The 17,393-nt window shown below is 39.1% G+C and overlaps 3 protein-coding genes across 4 annotated transcripts in view; 1 reads left to right on the top strand and 2 right to left on the bottom strand.

The window, feature by feature from the left end:
* LOC116852158 overlaps window positions 1-2,385 on the bottom strand; it is a 6,773-nt gene extending 4,388 nt beyond the window's left edge. Inside the window, exons 1-2 of the mRNA XM_032832225.1 lie at window positions 2,268-2,385; window positions 613-689 (exon numbers count right to left, since the gene is read on the bottom strand). Of these exons, the coding sequence (XP_032688116.1) occupies window positions 613-685 (73 nt within the window). The 5' untranslated portion in view covers window positions 686-689; window positions 2,268-2,385. The remainder of the gene's footprint in view (window positions 1-612; window positions 690-2,267) is intronic.
* Window positions 1-17,393, top strand: part of LOC116852154 (acetylcholinesterase-like) — a 59,883-nt gene that overhangs the window by 7,178 nt on the left and 35,312 nt on the right. The window contains exon 1 of one of the 2 annotated variants that reach the window (XM_032832217.1): window positions 15,903-16,303. The exons of the other annotated variant lie outside the window; for it this stretch is intronic. The gene's annotated coding sequence lies outside the window, so the exon portion shown is untranslated. Of the gene's footprint in view, window positions 1-15,902; window positions 16,304-17,393 lie in introns of those variants that run through there. 2 annotated transcript variants of the gene reach the window in all.
* LOC116852157 lies at window positions 5,255-11,893 on the bottom strand. The gene is made up of 6 exons (XM_032832224.1): window positions 11,753-11,893; window positions 10,166-10,242; window positions 9,072-9,222; window positions 8,743-8,934; window positions 6,485-6,596; window positions 5,255-5,963 (listed from the first exon to the last, which is right to left on the bottom strand). Exons 2-6 carry the CDS (start codon window positions 10,236-10,238, stop codon window positions 5,769-5,771), a joined length of 723 nt encoding a protein of 240 aa, XP_032688115.1. The 5' UTR covers window positions 10,239-10,242; window positions 11,753-11,893; the 3' UTR covers window positions 5,255-5,768.

Here is a 17,393-nt window from a genome sequence, read left to right as displayed (position 1 = left end):
CTAAAAGTTACTTGTTTCAAGTATTCCATAAGTTTATATATCCGTAAATTCATCACAAGTTCATCATAAGCATCAATTTACTCAAAATTTTGAATCTGAGTAAGTTCAGTATTTTCCCATCAAGAATGTTAAGTTAAAAGAAAAGTTCGATTTCCTCACTACATAAAATCGTATCAAGTTTTTCTTATCTAATATACTTGTAGAGAATGTATTTTCTTTTTTTAAATACATAATAAAATAAACTTTTCTAAAATTTGTGATGAGTGTATTTGAAGTTTATTTTATAAAAAAAAATATATTCTTTGTAAAAAATAAATGTTATTTAAGAAAAAGAAGGAAAATAAAGTAGCTTTTAGTCTTGAAAAAATAATACATTTTCGACAATAGATTCGGTCAAGAGGTGGGCCGTTTGGACATAAGTAGGACGGGAGTACAAGCAAAATCGTTAATACTTGTGTAAAAAAAAAAAAAAAAAATATATATATATATATATATATGTATATATATATATATATATATATATATATATATATATATATATATATATATATAACGTTCGACACATCGCTAGAGAAATATTAGAGCAAGGAGGCGAAATGTACATCTACTTACGATAGCCGTTCGTTTCAATTGCCAAGGCATAGAAACAGATCAGGATAAGTCCAAACGTTGCATGGAGCCTCATTTCTCTGCACAAAGTAGAAAATACGGTCGATTTAGAGAACTATCTTGCGATAAAACCGAAAGCAAGGCCTCGGGATATCATCCTCGACGCCGCGTAATTTCAAAGCTCCGAGATCGAAACGTTAATATTAAAACGGCCTAACTGCATTATTTCCGCACAAAAAGTCAGCGTTTGGCTATTAGTCCTTTTTTATATTTAATTTGTAAATGCACGGAGAAGAAATTGGTTTAATTGGATTAGCCAAATGTCTGAAGAACGAGCCAGAAATTCCGGTTGAAGTGTTACTAGAATTCTGCTCGACTCAATAAGATTTCTGATTATTTGCACGGAAAAATAGATCTGCTACATATGGACAACTAAATATAATTTGCTGTATTACTTTTTCTTTGCTGCAGGAGCCAATTTCCATGCTATGATAACAAGAAAATCTGCTCCAAAAACCTGCAACAAAAAAGTAGCTAAAGCAATAAATTGTTTAGCTGTCCACCTGTACCAAATTTGCCACTTTTCATGCTGTAGGAGCAGATTTTCTTGTTATTACAGCAAGAAAATAGGTTCCTGCAGCAAAAAGTAACTAACACAGCGAGTTATATTTAACTGTCCATATGTAGCAAATTAATTTGCTGCTGCAGCAAATTATTTTTTTCCGTGTGCACGGAGAAAATTAATTTTGCTCTATTAGCAAAATCGTTGTTGTTACTGCATATTCGTAGTGACATAAAAAAAATTTAGTTGACGTAACTAATTTTACAAATTATTCGTTATCAGAGCAGAAGTAGTTTCGTTGCCAGGATAGAACAAATTTGTTGAGTCTATTTGTCCTAAGAATCACGTTAATTTGCTATTGATGCAAATTAATGTATCCTTAGCAATTTTATTTGATATCGGATTAAAATTGTAACTGCTTACTTAAATCCATCGTGGTTCTTATAGCAAAATAATTTGTAAATTCAATCCAGCAAATTATATCCAGCAAATAGTGATTAGTACTCTTAGCAAACCTTTTTGCTGTCCATATAATAACGAAAAGATTTTGCTAGACCAGGAGAAAATTTTCTGAGCAATTATTTTTTTTCGTGTGGAAGTTGTACGACTTTCAAGGCAAGATTTTTGGTTAATCAGATCTTTGGGAACGTGCAGCTATTCAAGTTGACTACAATTTCTGGCTTGCACATGCTTCATCGGATATTAATCCGGACAAACTTCTTTTTCCGTATATGATTTCGTTGCTTCACCGACACGCGATCGCCTTGGACGAACGTGAGATCGAAGATCGCAATCAACAATGCAATTTTCGCGAATTAATTGCGCGTGGAAAAGCGAATAAGAAACTACACACACAAACACACGCGCTCGCGCGTGCGAAATCAAGAGAATCGAGGCAGCACGAGAAAGAGACTAGATCGGTAGATTCACTTCCGTGTCGCAGTGCGTCATCAAGTATCTGATCGAGCTGTAGTTTTCAGATACCTTTCGCTATTTCCATTTCCTTTATTCGCGTACTTTTTACGATACTCGGCGATACTCGGCCGCTCATACTCGCAATGAGCGAGGGCGAACGATGCGACTAATTATTACGTACGAGTCGTGTGCTGGTCGCGTATCACTGGTTGCTATAAATGCGATGCTCGTTTCACGCACGATAAGTGAACCGCTGCTAACAATTAATGAAGTAGTGCAAACGAAACTGCATCGAAAAGAACGATAGCGTATATATATGCCGATAATAGTCGCGATAATATCATCAATATCTTCATATTAAGATCACTTATCGTGCACGAGATTACAATTTACCAACTCGTTAAACTAAGAAAACAGAGAGACTTACAAAAGTATTTGCAATATGCATATTCTTCTTCTTCTCTTCACGTGACTCTCGCACGGAAAAAAAAGATTTGGTTGAATTAACCAAATATCTGGTCGAATATGTACGATCCAGAAATTCCGATTAAAGTAACCCGAATTCTGTTTAAGTTAACAAGATTTTTGATTGACCAAACATGTCTGGTTATTTAATCAGACATGTTTGGTTAAATAACCAGACATGTTTGGTCAATCAAAAATCTTGTTAACTTAAACAGAATTCGGGTTACTTTAATCGGAATTTCTGGATCATACATATTCGTCCAGATATTTGGTTAATTCAACCAAATCTTTTTTTTCCGTGCAAGAGTCACGTGAAGAGAAGAAGAAGAATACGCATATTGCAAATAATTTTGTAAGTGGGAGAAAAAATGTGTGGGAGAAAAAATTCTATTCGGTGCGAAGACGACGATAAAAGGCGACGTGACTTCGGCGCCTTTATCACACGTCCTGGGAGCGTATGCATCGTGTTAATCTATGACAATAATTAGTTACATTGTGCATTCCGCTTTAAAATATTTTGCCTGAAATTTTTGTAAGTCATGCTTTATCTCAGGGAAGATTAGATTACAAAAGGTTCAAGAATCGGCTTCAATTTTTTTGGGACTTTAATCAGTTGTGAACAACAATATTATTTGTCGATTTAATCTGCCATCCGCGATACGTACGGTAGCGCGAATATATTGCAGCGATTCGGGATTTAATAAGCGGATCTTCACCCGCAGCGCGGACGCCCTCCTTTCGCTCATCATAAAAAACAAGCGAAAGGATTTCGCTCGTGTGTTCCTCGAGGCTCAGGAAGTATCAAAAGTCTATAAGAGTCCGGCGATACTAAGCGAGATCGATGCTCGTTGCAGGTCTCAGGTTTTCGAATCTCGGCAATGGTAAATTTTCGAAGTACAATTTAACTTGAATTAAGTAGCGTGTGAAACAATATAAAATGAAAACTAAGAACATATATATTTTAAAAATTTAAGAAAAGTTCAGAAAAGAGAAAAAAGTATATAATTGTATATATTTTAATAAATATTTTTATAATATTTATGATAAATATTTATGATCTATTGAAACTAAGGTCATAAAAATATTTATAAAATATTTTGATAAATATTTATAAAATATTCAAATAAATCTTATAAATATTTTGTAAATATTTTATAAATATATTTTGTGCTGTCTGGGATATATTTAAGAGTAAAATTTTCCTCGAAAAAGATGTTTTGGAATGTACACCGAGAGAAAAATGTATGATATTTGGAACTATAATGGCATAATAAAAAAATTATAGTTAGGAATATCATTGTTATAGGAAGTGTCACTATAATGTTACTGATATTTACGATATAGGCATAGTAAAACTGACCCATGTAAAATTTGTACCAAGAATTATAATTATTTAAACTAAAAATATATTAAGATAGCAAATATCGAATGGTAAGAGAAATTAACCATTTTATTTAGTTACTATAATTAGAATATTTAGCAAATATATATACATGTAACTATGTTTTCTTTACTATTCATATAGTAATAAGAACCAAACAAATAATGACACAATTTGTACGAAAAGTGTGTAACTATATGAATGCTATATTGTACTATATTTCTAAATGGTGAATTATTATACATTTGGTAAACTAAATAAATTTGATAACTAAATAAATACTTGCAACACCAATCATATGCACACAATGAATTTAACCACAGTAATGGCTTTTGCATAGTAATGGACGCGGACACGTTTGCCATTTATTATGACCATTTCATATGGTTGTGCTAATTTCTATTATAGTGATGACGACTATAAATCTCCCACACAGTAGGAATGTCCTAAATATATCATAAGGATATCTTGAAGATATCACATATCCCTTTAGGATATCCCTATGATATATTTTGGACATCTTTGCTGTGTGGGCTGCGCTCACTCTGCTATATCTTGCATGTTTAAATTAATTATAAATATATGTTTGAGGACAAAACTAACTATAAAATATAGTGAGATTATAGTTATTCCAACTATTTTTTTCTCTCAGTGTAACCTAAGAAGGACTAGTTTTCTCCTAACTAACAATTAAATTGTATAGTCTTTGTTGCGCTTTCAAATTAGACGAAGACAGACGTATGATTTAACTGTTGGTTAGCTTACCAAGAGGTAGGAAAAATCGATCTTATGTACCGCAAATGAGTATCTCGGAAAACAAGTCTTGCTCGTAAACATACTGTGAAAATGCAATTTACGCAAATCTACGCAAATCTACGTAATTATACGTAAATATGCATGCTGTGTCTTATATGTGTAAATATATAAAAAATCTCTAAATTACGCGTGAATCAATATTGTAGCGCGAAAGCAATACTGTAGCAGGCAGTAGCTAATCGTCCAAGTACTTCCAGCGAGTGAATCAACGATGTCGCTACTCTCCAATTATCCGCACTGTCGGTAAAACAGTACGCCTCGGCTAGTGTTCATGTCACGTGCGACAGATAACGCGTTGCGTGTGCACACGTGTGTGGTTTACACGTGAGACAAAAGAAGCATGATGCCTTTTTATACGTTACAGAAATACAACACGCTAATGTTAACTATAAATTGATTATAAATTGATTATAAATAAAATATTTCAGAGAGAGAGAGAGAGTGGGAGGAGAAGAGGGAAAGAAACAGCGTTATATTAAATCTAAAATTATTTATTTATTTATATATATATATATACATTTATTTATTTATATATATACATATATAGATAGATATGATTATTATATGCGTGTAATGGATAAATAATTTAACTACTCTTCCGGTAATCATTAATTAAAGAACATATGAGAAAACAGAACTAAGGCAGCACAAATATCCAAAATCGAGTCATAAGACGTCTTATGACCCGATTTTAGACATTGTGCTGTTTGGGAAGAGAATAAAGGCGCGGAGATAAGAAAATTGATAACATTCCACATTAGAGTCCAATACGCCAAATTCATTTGATTGAGATGTGATTGAATTATCAGTTCGAATCGTATGTTTTGATCGATTGACATCATTTGAATTCTTGTCGCTTTCGAAACTTGTTATTTCTTATTGTACCATTATCGTAATACTAATAAATTAAAATCGCGTCTGTCAACATTTCACTGCCGCGTATCTGAAAATCGACTGTCATATATTTCGAAACTACGAATTGTCAATCGAACGGAAGAGAAACGGCGACGGACAGCGGATTTAAGTGAGCCATTTAAGTATATCCGAGATTGTTTTATCGGACAAAAAGTTGTCGATCATTTCTATTGCGGCAGGATGTACGTAGCTTTTGATCTCATCTTTATTTTCATTCACCAGATCAGGTATCATGTCCGAGAACATGTCGCTTATTATCTTGGATATTTCTGGATCGTGGAACAAACCTGTTATGTCCAACTGCAAAAATCGCACGATTAATTGTATGTTCGTTCGCGGGCGTAATCGAACAGCTTACGCAGATAGCACAGAGAATTCAAAAAGAATTCAGGCGTATGTCACCAATTTTGAGTTCATTTTTAGGTGCAAAAAGAACTCTTTTCACTGAACTAAACTCTGAAGAATTCTCTTTACATTTGAAAATAAACTAAGAATTGATAACATACGACTGAATTCTTTTCGAATTTTTTTTGAATTTTCTGTGTTATCTGGATAGGTATTCAAACCGCATCGAAAACTCGCATTTTTTTTATTTTTTAACGAGCCTCGCGTTGAAAGATTCTGTGGAGGAAGCGATCCTAGATCCTTACGTTTTCAAATGGCGAGAATTACACGTCGATCCTCGAAAGTGACTCGACAAAACTCATTTGCGACGAATCTTGTTTCTTCTCGCGAACGAACTCCGACCGCGAGTAAGTAATAAGCAAGCAAAAGAAAAAAAAAGATTCGGCGAGAATTGTCATATTAGCTTGTCTACTTACCAGTAGTCCGCCCAAATAAAAATCTGTTTCTAAGGACTTTACTTTTAGATAAACCTCATTATGTGTTGTCACAGAAAGTTCCAGGCTAAAAGTGAAATCTTGAACGGCCAGGCTGAAAAATAAACACATATCTTTTTTTAGAACGTACTTCTTACGCACGTCGCTTCGTTGATTAACCGCATTCAATATTGGGTTTGTGAAACTTGGATGAATGTTTGATTGTTCACCGGCTTTTGTGAAAACATTTTCACGAAAAACTATTTATTCACGGAAAAGCTTTCCAAAAAAATTGTAGAATAACGTAAATCTGTGTGCAGATTTTGACTTCATTGAGCTACTATCTCATAGATGAACTGAGAGGTTCTGAATGAGAATTCAAAAGTGAATTTCCAGATAGCACAGAGAATTCAAAAAGAATTCAATCGTATGTTACCAATTCTGAGTTCATTTTTAGATGCAAAAAGAATTCTTTTCATTGAACTGAAAAACTCTGAAAAATTCTTTTTGCATCTGAAAATAAACTTAGAATTGATGACATATAACTGAATTCTTTTTTAATTCTTTTTGAATTCTCTATGTTATCTTGGTTCGTAATCGACTTTTTGATGATAGTTTGTCTGCAGATGGAGTTCCCCTTTAAAAATGAAAAACAATCATCTCCCCGTCCAGTTTTCTGAAAAACCGTACTTTTTTCTGCAGTTACATTCAGTGTTACGACGAACATCTTCCACGCCGATTAATTACCCCGAGTCCGGCTTGAATACCATCAAAATGGTCTCAATTTGGGGATCGCGTACGCCAAAGCCGGCAGAGACTGCTGTAAGAAAGCTCGTCGCGATCGGCACGATCGCGTGTTACGCGAGCCAGATAAATTCAGTCGCGGTTTAATAACGCCCTTTGTCGCAGTCGGGCGTTCGATAAAGTCGCGGGAACGCGGTTGAATGAAGAATGGCTGATTCATTGTCAGTCACCGCAGCTCTCGTTTTTCTTTTTCCCCCTTTTTTCACGTGCATATTTCAATCGTTATATTTAATATAGATGAGACGAAATGAAACGACATGTCGAGCGAGCGCAAGGTTGCAGCCGAACGAGAGCTAGTCGAGCTAGTAGATGGTAGGGTGAGTGGATAAGTGGGTGAAGGGTGGCTGGCTGGGGGCGAAATCGGGAATAATGTGCAATTACGATAATGATAAATAACGCGGTTGACTGATATCGCAGTTAATTGACAATTAATTGATATTGTGCTAACAAACGTATCTCTGCAATAATACTTCGAAACTGGTATGATTGCGCCAAATTTGATGCACAGGATGCACCTGCCTGCGGAAGGTCTCTTAAGATTACAATTGCGCAATAGTGCATCGATCGGAATATCGGTGGAAACGATTATGCATGTTGTATCTGCATTAATACAGAAAGTCAAGCGATAAAGGGCGTATCTTCGATGTGCCTTTATCATCGATATCGTGCAGTACGCACAGAATAATTTCAGCTTGTATACCGCGTTCTAGTGAATGTTACTTGTTTTTTAAGTATTGCATAAAATTATATATCGGCAAATCTACCATAAGTTTATCATAAGCACCAAGTTTACTAGAGATTCATTCGGAATCTTGGTAGATTTAGTATTTTGATCAAGAATATTAAATTAAAAGAAAAGTGTGGTTTGCTTACTAAATAAAGTCGAACCAGTCTTTTCTTCGAGTTTGATGATATTTTTGTAAAGAGAAAAAATTCTTTTTTTGAGTACATGACTATGAGCTTTTCAAAAACTTGCAAGGAGTATATTTTATACTGAGAAAAAAATATTTGTAGAGATTTATTTCCGAGAAATAAATTTTATATTCTACAAATTAATCTTCAAGTATTTTTTTCTCAGTGTAAAATTATTATCAAGATAATATATATTCTTTTATCAAGGCATTCCAGATATATATTCTTTATCAAGACACAATTATATATATATATATATATATATATATATATATATATATATATATATCTTTTTTGAAGATAGCTATTTAAAAGAAGAAATTTAAATTGAGCATTCGCTATTTTGAAGCAATAAAAAAAAAATTTTTTTTTATACACACAAAGTATGACAAACTATTGTATAATTCACGGCGTTCTTGCACCAAGAAACTAAGCTTAATGTATATTTTTGAGAAGACGAATATTATTTGTTTTTTTTCCGTCTATTCTTATTGAAATTGGGAAACGTGTCTGTTTCGATCTTCACGGAAGACACGAATACTAACGTTATAGCTCCATCGCCGTAAACTGGCATCTCCCCGCCTATGAGACCTGTCATGTTGTAATCAGTGCTCGCGTATATGTGTTCCCATGTGAGGTTCGCCATCACTTTCATACCGATTATTTGGAAGTCGGCACTGTTGACTTTGTATGTGGACAAGCCTCGCGCGTCGATGTTCGTAAGGATCGCGTCCAATCTAGAATTTCGAAGGAAGATATTACCTTAAAAAGGGAAATTAGAATTGCTGTCGTGGAATTTCTTTGTTTTTTTTTGACGCCGCGCTCTAAGTACATCGCACGTAATAATATGACATGAGATCAAATCGGCACGCACTTGATCATATCCTCCAGGTCGATATTAATCGGCATTTTCTCGCTACGGAATGGGTCGAGGGGTGGAAGTCCGAGCGTTGAGTTCCCTGTCTTTATTATATCTCTAAAACCCTCGAGAACATCCTCAAGCTTGGTATATGTGCCCTGGTGAGCTGAAAATAGAATTTCACCTTACATAGGGTGCCCCATAAATGACGACAGTCGAAAATGAGAGGAGAAAACGAGGAACAGATTCCTCGGAAAACGAGTAAAACGAGGTTTAGATTCCTCGTAAGTCGAAAGTGTCAAGTGAAATCTTTTCTAAGAAGTTTCTGTCTCGTCTCTTCGTGAGGAATCATTCATTGCTCGATTATACCACCAGTTACGGGATAGTCTGTACGGTGAATACAAATTAATATGAAAACGATACATTTTTGATCATTATTTCTAAACATTATTGTCATTTAAAAAAAAAAGAAACACACACACGCCGAGTAATAAACACGAAGACAACACCTGCGCGATCATACACAAATATAGAAACATACATATTGTATTCAACTAAAAGTTACTTGTTTCAAGTATTCCATAAGTTTATATATCCGTAAATTTATCACAAGTTCATCATAAGCATCAATTTACTTAAAATTTTGAATCCGAGTAAGTTCAGTATTTTCCCATCAAGAATGTTAAGTTAAAAGAAAAGTTCGATTTCCTCACTACATAAAATCGTATCAAGTTTTTCTTATCTAATATACTTGTAGAGAATGTATTTTCTTTTTTTAAATACATAATAAAATAAACTTTTCTAAAATTTGTGATGAGTGTATTTGAAGTTTATTTTATAAAAAAAATATATTCTTTGTAAAAGATAAATGTTATTTAAGAAAAAGAAGGAAAGTAAATTAGATTTTAGTCTTGAAAAAATAATACATTTTCGACAATAGATTCGGCCAAGAGGTGGGCCGTTTGGACATAAGTAGGACTCCCGTTCTACTTATGTCCAAGCAAAATCGTAAGTACTTGGGTAAAAAAAAAATATATATATATAACGTTCGACACATCGCTAGAGAAATGCTAGAGCAAGGAGGCGAAATGTATATCTACTATACTTACGATAACCGTTCGTCTCAATTGCCAAGGCATAGCAACAGATCAGGATAAGTCCAAACGTTGCATGGAGCCTCATTTCTCTGCACAAAGTAGAAAATACGGTCGATTTAGAGAACTATCTTGCGATAAAACCGAGAGCAAGGCCTCGGGATATCATCCTTGACGCCGCGTAATTTCAAGGCTCCCAGATCGAAACGTTAATATAAAAACGGCCTAACTGCATTATTTCCGCACAAAAGTCAGCGTTTGACTATTAGTCCGTTTTTATATTTAATTTGTAAATGCACGGAGAAGAAATTGGTTTAATTGGGTTAGCCAAAGTCTGATGAAGTATGAACAAGCCAGAAATTCCGGTTGAAGTGTTACTAGAATTCTGCTCGACTCAATAAGATTTCTGGTTAGTTGCACGGAAAAATAGATCTGCTACATATGGACAACTAAATATAATTTGCTGTATTACTTTTTCTTTGCTGCAGGAGCCAATTTCCTTGCTATGATAACAAGAAAATCTGCTCCTGCAACAAAAAAGTAGCTAAAGCAATAAATTATGTTAGTATAAATTATGTTAGTATAAATTATGTTTAGTTGTCTATCTGTAGCAAATTTGCTACGTTAGCCACTTTTCATGCTGTAGGAGCAGATTTTCTTGTTATCACAGCAAGAAAATAGGTTCCCGCAGCAAAGAAAAAGTAGTTAACACAGCGAGTTATATTTAACTGTCCATATGTAGCAAATTAATTTGCTGCTGCAGCAAATTATTTTTTTCCGTGTGCACGGAGAAAATTAATTTTGTTCTATTATCAAAATCGTTGTTGTTACTGCATATTCGTAGTGACATAAAAAAAATTTAGTTGACGTAACTAATTTTACAAATTATTCGTTATCAGAGCAGAAGTAGTTTCGTTGCCAGGATAAAACAAATTTGTTGCGTGTATTTGTCTTAAGAATCACGTTAATTTGCTATTGATGCAAATTAATGTATCCTTAGCAAATTTATTTGATATAGGAGTAAAATTGTAACTGCTTACATAAATCCATCGTGGTTCTTATAGCAAAATAATTTATAAATTCAGCAAATTATTTTTCTCCGTGTGGAACTTGTGCGACTTTCAAGTCAACGCAAGATTTTTGGTTAATCAGATCTTTGGAAACGTGCAGCTTTCCAAGTTGATTAGAATTTCTGTCTTGCACATGCTTCATCGGATACTAATCCGGACAAGCTTCTTTATATGATCTCGTTGCTTCACGCAATCGCCTTGGACGAACGTGAGATCGAAGGTCGCAATCGACAATGCAATTTTCGCGAATTAATTGCGCGTGAAAAAGCGAAGAAGAAACTACACACACACAAACACACGCGCGCGCGCGTGCGAAATCAAGAGAATCGAGGCAGCACGAGAAAGAGACTAGATCGGTAGATTCACTTCCGTGTCGCAGTGCGTCATCGAGTATCCGATCGAGCTGTAGTTCTCAGATACTTTTCGCTATTTCCATTTCCTTTATTCGCGTACTTTTTACGATACTCGGCGATACTCGGCCGCTTATATTCGCAATGAACGAGGACGAACGATACGACTAATTATTACGTACGAGTCGTGTGCTAGTTGCGTATCACTGGTTGCTATGAATGCGATGCTCGTTTCACGTAACGTACGATAAGGAAGCCGCTGCTAACAATTAATGAAATAGTGCGAGCGAAACTGCGTCGAAAAGAACACGATAGCTTATATATAGGCGATAATAATTGCGATAATATCATCAGTATCTTCATATTAAGATCACTTATCGTGCACGAGATTACAATTTACCAACTCGTTAAACTAAGAAAACAGAGAGACTTACAAAAGTATTTGCAATATGCGTATTCTTCTTGTTCTCTTCACGTGACTTTTGCACGGAAAAAAAGATTTGGTTGAATTAACCAAATATCTGGTCGCATATGTACGATCCAGAAATTTCGATTGAAGTAACCCGAATTCTGTTTAAGTTAACAAGATTTTTGGTAGACTAACCAAACATGTCTGGTTATTTAATCAGACATGTCTGGTTAAATAACCAGACATGTTTGGTTAGTCAATCAAAAATCTTGTTAATTTAAACAGAATTCGGGTCACTTTAATCGGAATTTCTGCATCGTTCATATTCGGCCAGATATTTGGTTAATTCAACCAAATATTTTTTTCCGTGTGGGAGAAAAAATTCTATTCGCTGCGAAAACGACGATAAAAGACGACGTGATTTCGGCGCCTTTGTCACACGTCCGGGGAGCGTGTACGTCGTGTTAATCTATGGCAATAATTAGTTATATTGTGCATTCCGTCTTAAAATATTTTGCCTGAAATTTTTGTAAGTGCGTCATGCTTTATCTCAGAGGAGATTAGATTACTAAACCGGTCAACAAGAAACGGCTTCTATTTTTTCGTGACTTCAATCAGTTGTGAACAACAATATTATTTGTCGATTTAATCTGCCGTCCGCGATACGTACGGTAGCGCGAATATATTTAGCGATTCGGGATTTATTAAGCGGATCTTCACCCGCAGCGCGGACGCCCTCCTTTCGCTCGCCATAAAAAACAAGCGAAAGGATTTCGCTCGTGTGCTCCTCGAGGCTGAGGAAGTATCAAAAGTCTATAAGAATCCGGCGATACCAAGCGAGATCGATGTTCGTCGCAACGCCGTTGCGCTTGGCAACGAAAGAAAGAAAGAAAGATAGGGAGACTTTTTTTTCTTCGGACAAAATAATATATCTTATCAAACTCACCTTTTACAGGAAAATAAAAAGGAGAATTGGTTAATTATTGCTTTATTATTTGTCTCTTCAGTGAGTAAGATTTAATTTCTCCGTACAGATATTTTTTCGCGTCAAATTCTGTATGATAACAATTTTGCTCATCAAACTTGTCATCAATTAAGAGTATGAAAAAGAAAATTGGCTATGGACTGCTTTATTTGCTCGGAAAAAAATAATTTGCTGGTCCAGCAAATTTTCTGCTGGTCTAGCAAAATCTTTTCGTTATTATATGGACAGCAAAAAGATTTGCTAAGAGTACTAATCACTATTTGCTGGATATAATTTGCTGAATTTACAAATTATTTTGCAATAAGAACCACGATGGATTTATGTAAGCAGTTACAATGTTACTCCGATATCAAATAAATTTGCTAAGAATACATTAATTTGCATCAATAGCAAATATATTCTTAGAACAAATATACTCAACAAATTTTTTTATCCTGACAACTACTTCTGATAACGAATAATTTGTAAAATTAGTTACTAAATTAGGGTGTAAAATTAACTAAATTTTTTTGATGTCACTACGAATATACAGTAGCAACGACGATTTTGCTAAAAGAGCAAAATTATTTTTTTCCGTATGTCTTACCGAGTAGGAAGGACTGCTTTATTGATCTTAATAGGTTAAGATGTTTTAAATTTTCCTGTGAAGATATTTTTCACATCAGATTCTATATGTTAACAGTTTGGCTTGTAACGTGGGCGGGAAAGGTTCCTTTATCTTATGCGTATGAAATCTCCAGATTGACAGAAGTTGCGATCGGACAAGCTGACTGACATCACACTGAGAGAAAAATATAGTTGCTTTCGGCGTCAACTATACTTTTTTGTGATTTTAACCAGAAAAATAATTAGAAGAACCATCTTTCTAATAACATTTACTGAAACAATGGTTCTTCCAATTATTTTTCTGGTTAAAATCACAAAAGCATATAGTTGACGCCAAAAGCAACTATATTTTTCTCTCAGTGCAGGAAAGCTGATGTCAATGTCTCATCAGAAGAATGCCGTTGCATTTTTTATTACAACCTCGGCACTCGAGAAATTTCAGTCGACGGTTTGACTGACGCGAAAACCCCGAACCGACTATTTGGTTGGAAATTTCATCGGGAACATAATTCGTATTCGAGTCATCCTGTCATCGAGTCGTCATTTTATTTCGATGCTTTTGGCGTCGTGACGCTACCACGTCGTTTGATCCTTTGAACGGGATAATCTTTGTTTTTTTTTTTTTTTTTATGTAAAAGCTTCGCGGGGGAATGATCGAAGACTTGCGTCTCTTTCTCAAAGACACACCGAATGTGGGAGAGTCAACTTCGAAATAGATTTCTAATTTAAGAGGTGACGCTCTTTTTCTACCCCCTCTCTCTCATCCTCTTTCTTTCTCTAGATTGTAGTTATTTTTTCTTTTTATTATTATTTTAGCCGCCAATATTACTATTTTAGATACTGTTGTCGCACGACTTGCAGCCGTCTGTGTGCGTACTATTTATTTATAATAACATTTATAGAGACGACGCTACAACGCGTGTGGTGTATATGCCTAAAGGGATGCTTCATCCCGGTACAAGATAGATCCGTGTCTTGGGAGAAAAAAAGGAAAAAGTCGATGTCCATTTCTCTCTTCGGAATGTCCAAAGTAATCGAGAGCGACGTCGAGTTTCCTCCTTCTTCTTCTTCCTCCAGTAAGCTGCAGCGCCTTTCCTCTTTCTGCGGCAGGTTAAAAGTTGGGGCAAGTTACAAATCTCATGCGGATTCTGTCGACGTTTCAATCGCCGTTGAATTATCGCAGATATAACTTCGATCTCTCTCTCTCTCTCTCTCTCTCTCTCTCTCTCGCGCGTCCCGCGGTCTGCCCGACAATCTCGGTACCTGCCCGATCCAGCTGGGTATCGACCGAGTTCCTAAGGGATGCGGCATTCGAATAAATACTCATACTCGAGTGCGTCGCGATTACGAGGTATTCGCGTACAGGCCGGTCGGTCGTAGGCCACCAGCAGGGTTAGAGGAGAACGAGGAAGAGAGAGAGGGAGGGAGGGAGGGAGAGAGACAGAAAGAGAGAGAGAGAGAGAGAGAGAGAGAAAGAGAGTGAGAGAGAGAATGAGTGAGCGAAAGAGCGACGGAACGAGAGCGGGTGGCTGACGACGATGGTGGCAGCGGCAGCGGTGGTGGCGGCGGCGGCGGCGGCGGAGGCGGCGGCGGAGGCGGCGGCGGCGAGAGAGGGTGAAGGTGCTCGGGTGGTGAAGCGGGGTGTGCTCGAGAGGAGGGATGCCTGGCCGGTTCACCCTCACTAACCCGCGGCTCGCTCGACTCTTCAGTGCGGCCTGAACGGTTAACCGGCCTACTTCTCTCTCTGCTGCTTCTTCGGCGTTGGTCCCGCCAGCCCTCATCGTCGTGGTTGTCGTCGTCGTCGTCGTTATCTTCGTCGACGTCGTCGTCACCGTCGTCGTCCTCGTCGTCATCATCATCGACATCATCGTCGTCGTCGTCGTCGTCGTCGTCGTCGTCGTCGTCGTCATCGTCGTCGTCGTCGTCGTCGTCGTCGTCGTCGTCGTCATTATTGTCGTCGTCGCGGTTACACCGTCATCTCGCAGGGGTGCTCGCGGTGTACCCGAGCTGACACGTCGATGTAACACCGCGAGAGGAACGCGAGACGAGCGCGAGAGGAGGACACACACACACACACACTCTCTCTCTCCCTCTCACTCTCTTCGTCTCCGCGAGCGGCTCGTAGCCTCCGCAGCAGTTCGCCGTAGCACTCTCACCGCTGCCGCCGCCGCCGCCGCCGCCGCCGCCGCCGCCGCCGCCGCCGCCGCCGCCGCCGCCGCCGCCGCCGCCGCCGCCGCCGCCGCCGCCGCCGCCGCCGCCGCCGCCGCCGCCGCCGCCGCCGCCGCCGCCGCCGCCGCCGCCGCCGCCGCCGCCGCCGCCGCCGCCGCCGCCGCCGCCGCCGCCGCCGCCGCCGCCGCCGCCGCCGCCGCCGCCGCCGCCGCCGCGGACAGCCGGCCTAAAGGAAAACTCCAAGGGTGGTTCGCGCACTCCGAGGGTGGTTTTTCGGACGCGCGGCGCGCGGAACTGTTGTTCCCCCCCCGCGGGGGGAGACTCTGTGCGGAGTATCATATGCAATATAATCGCGCGTGTTAGCCGCGACCACAGGTAATCGCGGGCGAGCTGCTTCCACCCCGACGAGTCGCGCGACACGAGGGGGACACGCATACTATACGGAGGAGAAGCGCGACACTACCACGGGACTGCCCTCGTCGCGGCTGGTCTCTCGTCGACGACGGCTCGTTTCGCCAACGGAACGGACGACGAACGGACGCCCCGCTCTGCCCGCGGGAAGCCGTAAGTGTCTCGCGTCTCTCCGTGTGCCGAAGATCGATTCCTCTCTCTCTCCGCTTTATCCGCCACGGGCTCGAGTAAAAGTGTACCTCTCTCTCTTGCTCCCGCTTCCACGCGCTCACCCTCACCCTCACCCTCGTCCTCGTCCTCACCCTCACCCTCACCTTCACCGTCCTTTCGCCTCGCCTCGCCTTGACTCGCCTCTTTCTTTTTCTTGCTCTTCTTTTTATTCATTATCATCGTTATTGTCATCGTTATCATTATTATTATAACGTGTTATGCTCGTTATATTCGTGGTGTGCGGCTCTCGGTGCGTGTGGACGCGAAACGCGACGCAGAAGGCCGCGAGCGCGGCCGATATATACGCGCGCGGTTGGCATGGCGCGTAATCGCGTTCCGCGGAGCCGCCGGGAAACTGCGTGGACCTGCGTGGGGCTGCGTGGAGATGACACAAGGGGTGGCTGTCGGCTGGCACGACGCTCTCGCAACACTCGCCAGGCGGCGATTCTTCCACGCGACGGGAATCTGCGTCGAACATTCGACCGCGACCCTCTGCGGCCGCGGATCGCGCGCTGGCTCGTTCGACCAGTCGCAATGGAATTTGCACGCGGCGTCTCAATTCGCACGTTCGACTAAATTGCGTTTCAGAGGGTTGCGAGTGACATGGATCTCGCATTTAACGTGAGATCCAACGAGAGCGTCGACATCGCGAACAGGGTTTGTGCGCGTGTCAAGTCCGAAACTTTCCCGCGATCGCTCCACCAAACCGCAGATCTACGGCACGCTGTTTTCTCTCTCTCTCTCTCTCTCTCTCTCTCTCTCTCTCTCTCTCTGCATACATATATTTATTTATCTATCTACCTATCTCTTTTTCTCTCTGAAAAAAGGGAAGTTTAATCGTTAATTTTCCAGCTACGCGAATACACATAGCGCAGCCCACGCTCCGGCTCGCCCGTGCGCGATATCGCGATTTACATTTTTTCCCGTTAAACTCTCCCCCTCGATTCGTATATCTGCACATGCTTTTTACGCGCACGGTACACTGGATAATATGTCGATTAAAGCCCGCACCGTTACCTCCTCCTCCTCCTCC

Source organism: Odontomachus brunneus, unplaced genomic scaffold (assembly GCF_010583005.1).
Source record: "Odontomachus brunneus isolate Ranch 3 - 2012 unplaced genomic scaffold, Obru_v1 Obru_scaffold_203, whole genome shotgun sequence".
NCBI classification, from domain to species: domain Eukaryota; kingdom Metazoa; phylum Arthropoda; class Insecta; order Hymenoptera; family Formicidae; genus Odontomachus; species Odontomachus brunneus.
The sequence above is the reverse complement of the archived record's forward strand: the minus strand, read 5'-3'. Positions and strand labels throughout refer to the sequence as shown.

Excerpts from the sequence above, each read along its gene's own strand:
- LOC116852157 (XM_032832224.1), bottom strand. The coding sequence starts at position 10,238 with ATGAGGCTCCATGCAACGTTTGGACTTATCCTGATCTGTTGCTATGCC. Across the intron at positions 9,223-10,165 it reads AATTGAGACGAACGGTTATC|CTCACCAGGGCACATATACC; the intron begins GTAAGTATAGTA and ends TTCTATTTTCAG. Across the intron at positions 5,964-6,484 it reads TTTATTTGGGCGGACTACTG|TTGGACATAACAGGTTTGTT; the intron begins GTAAGTAGACAA and ends CGATTTTTGCAG.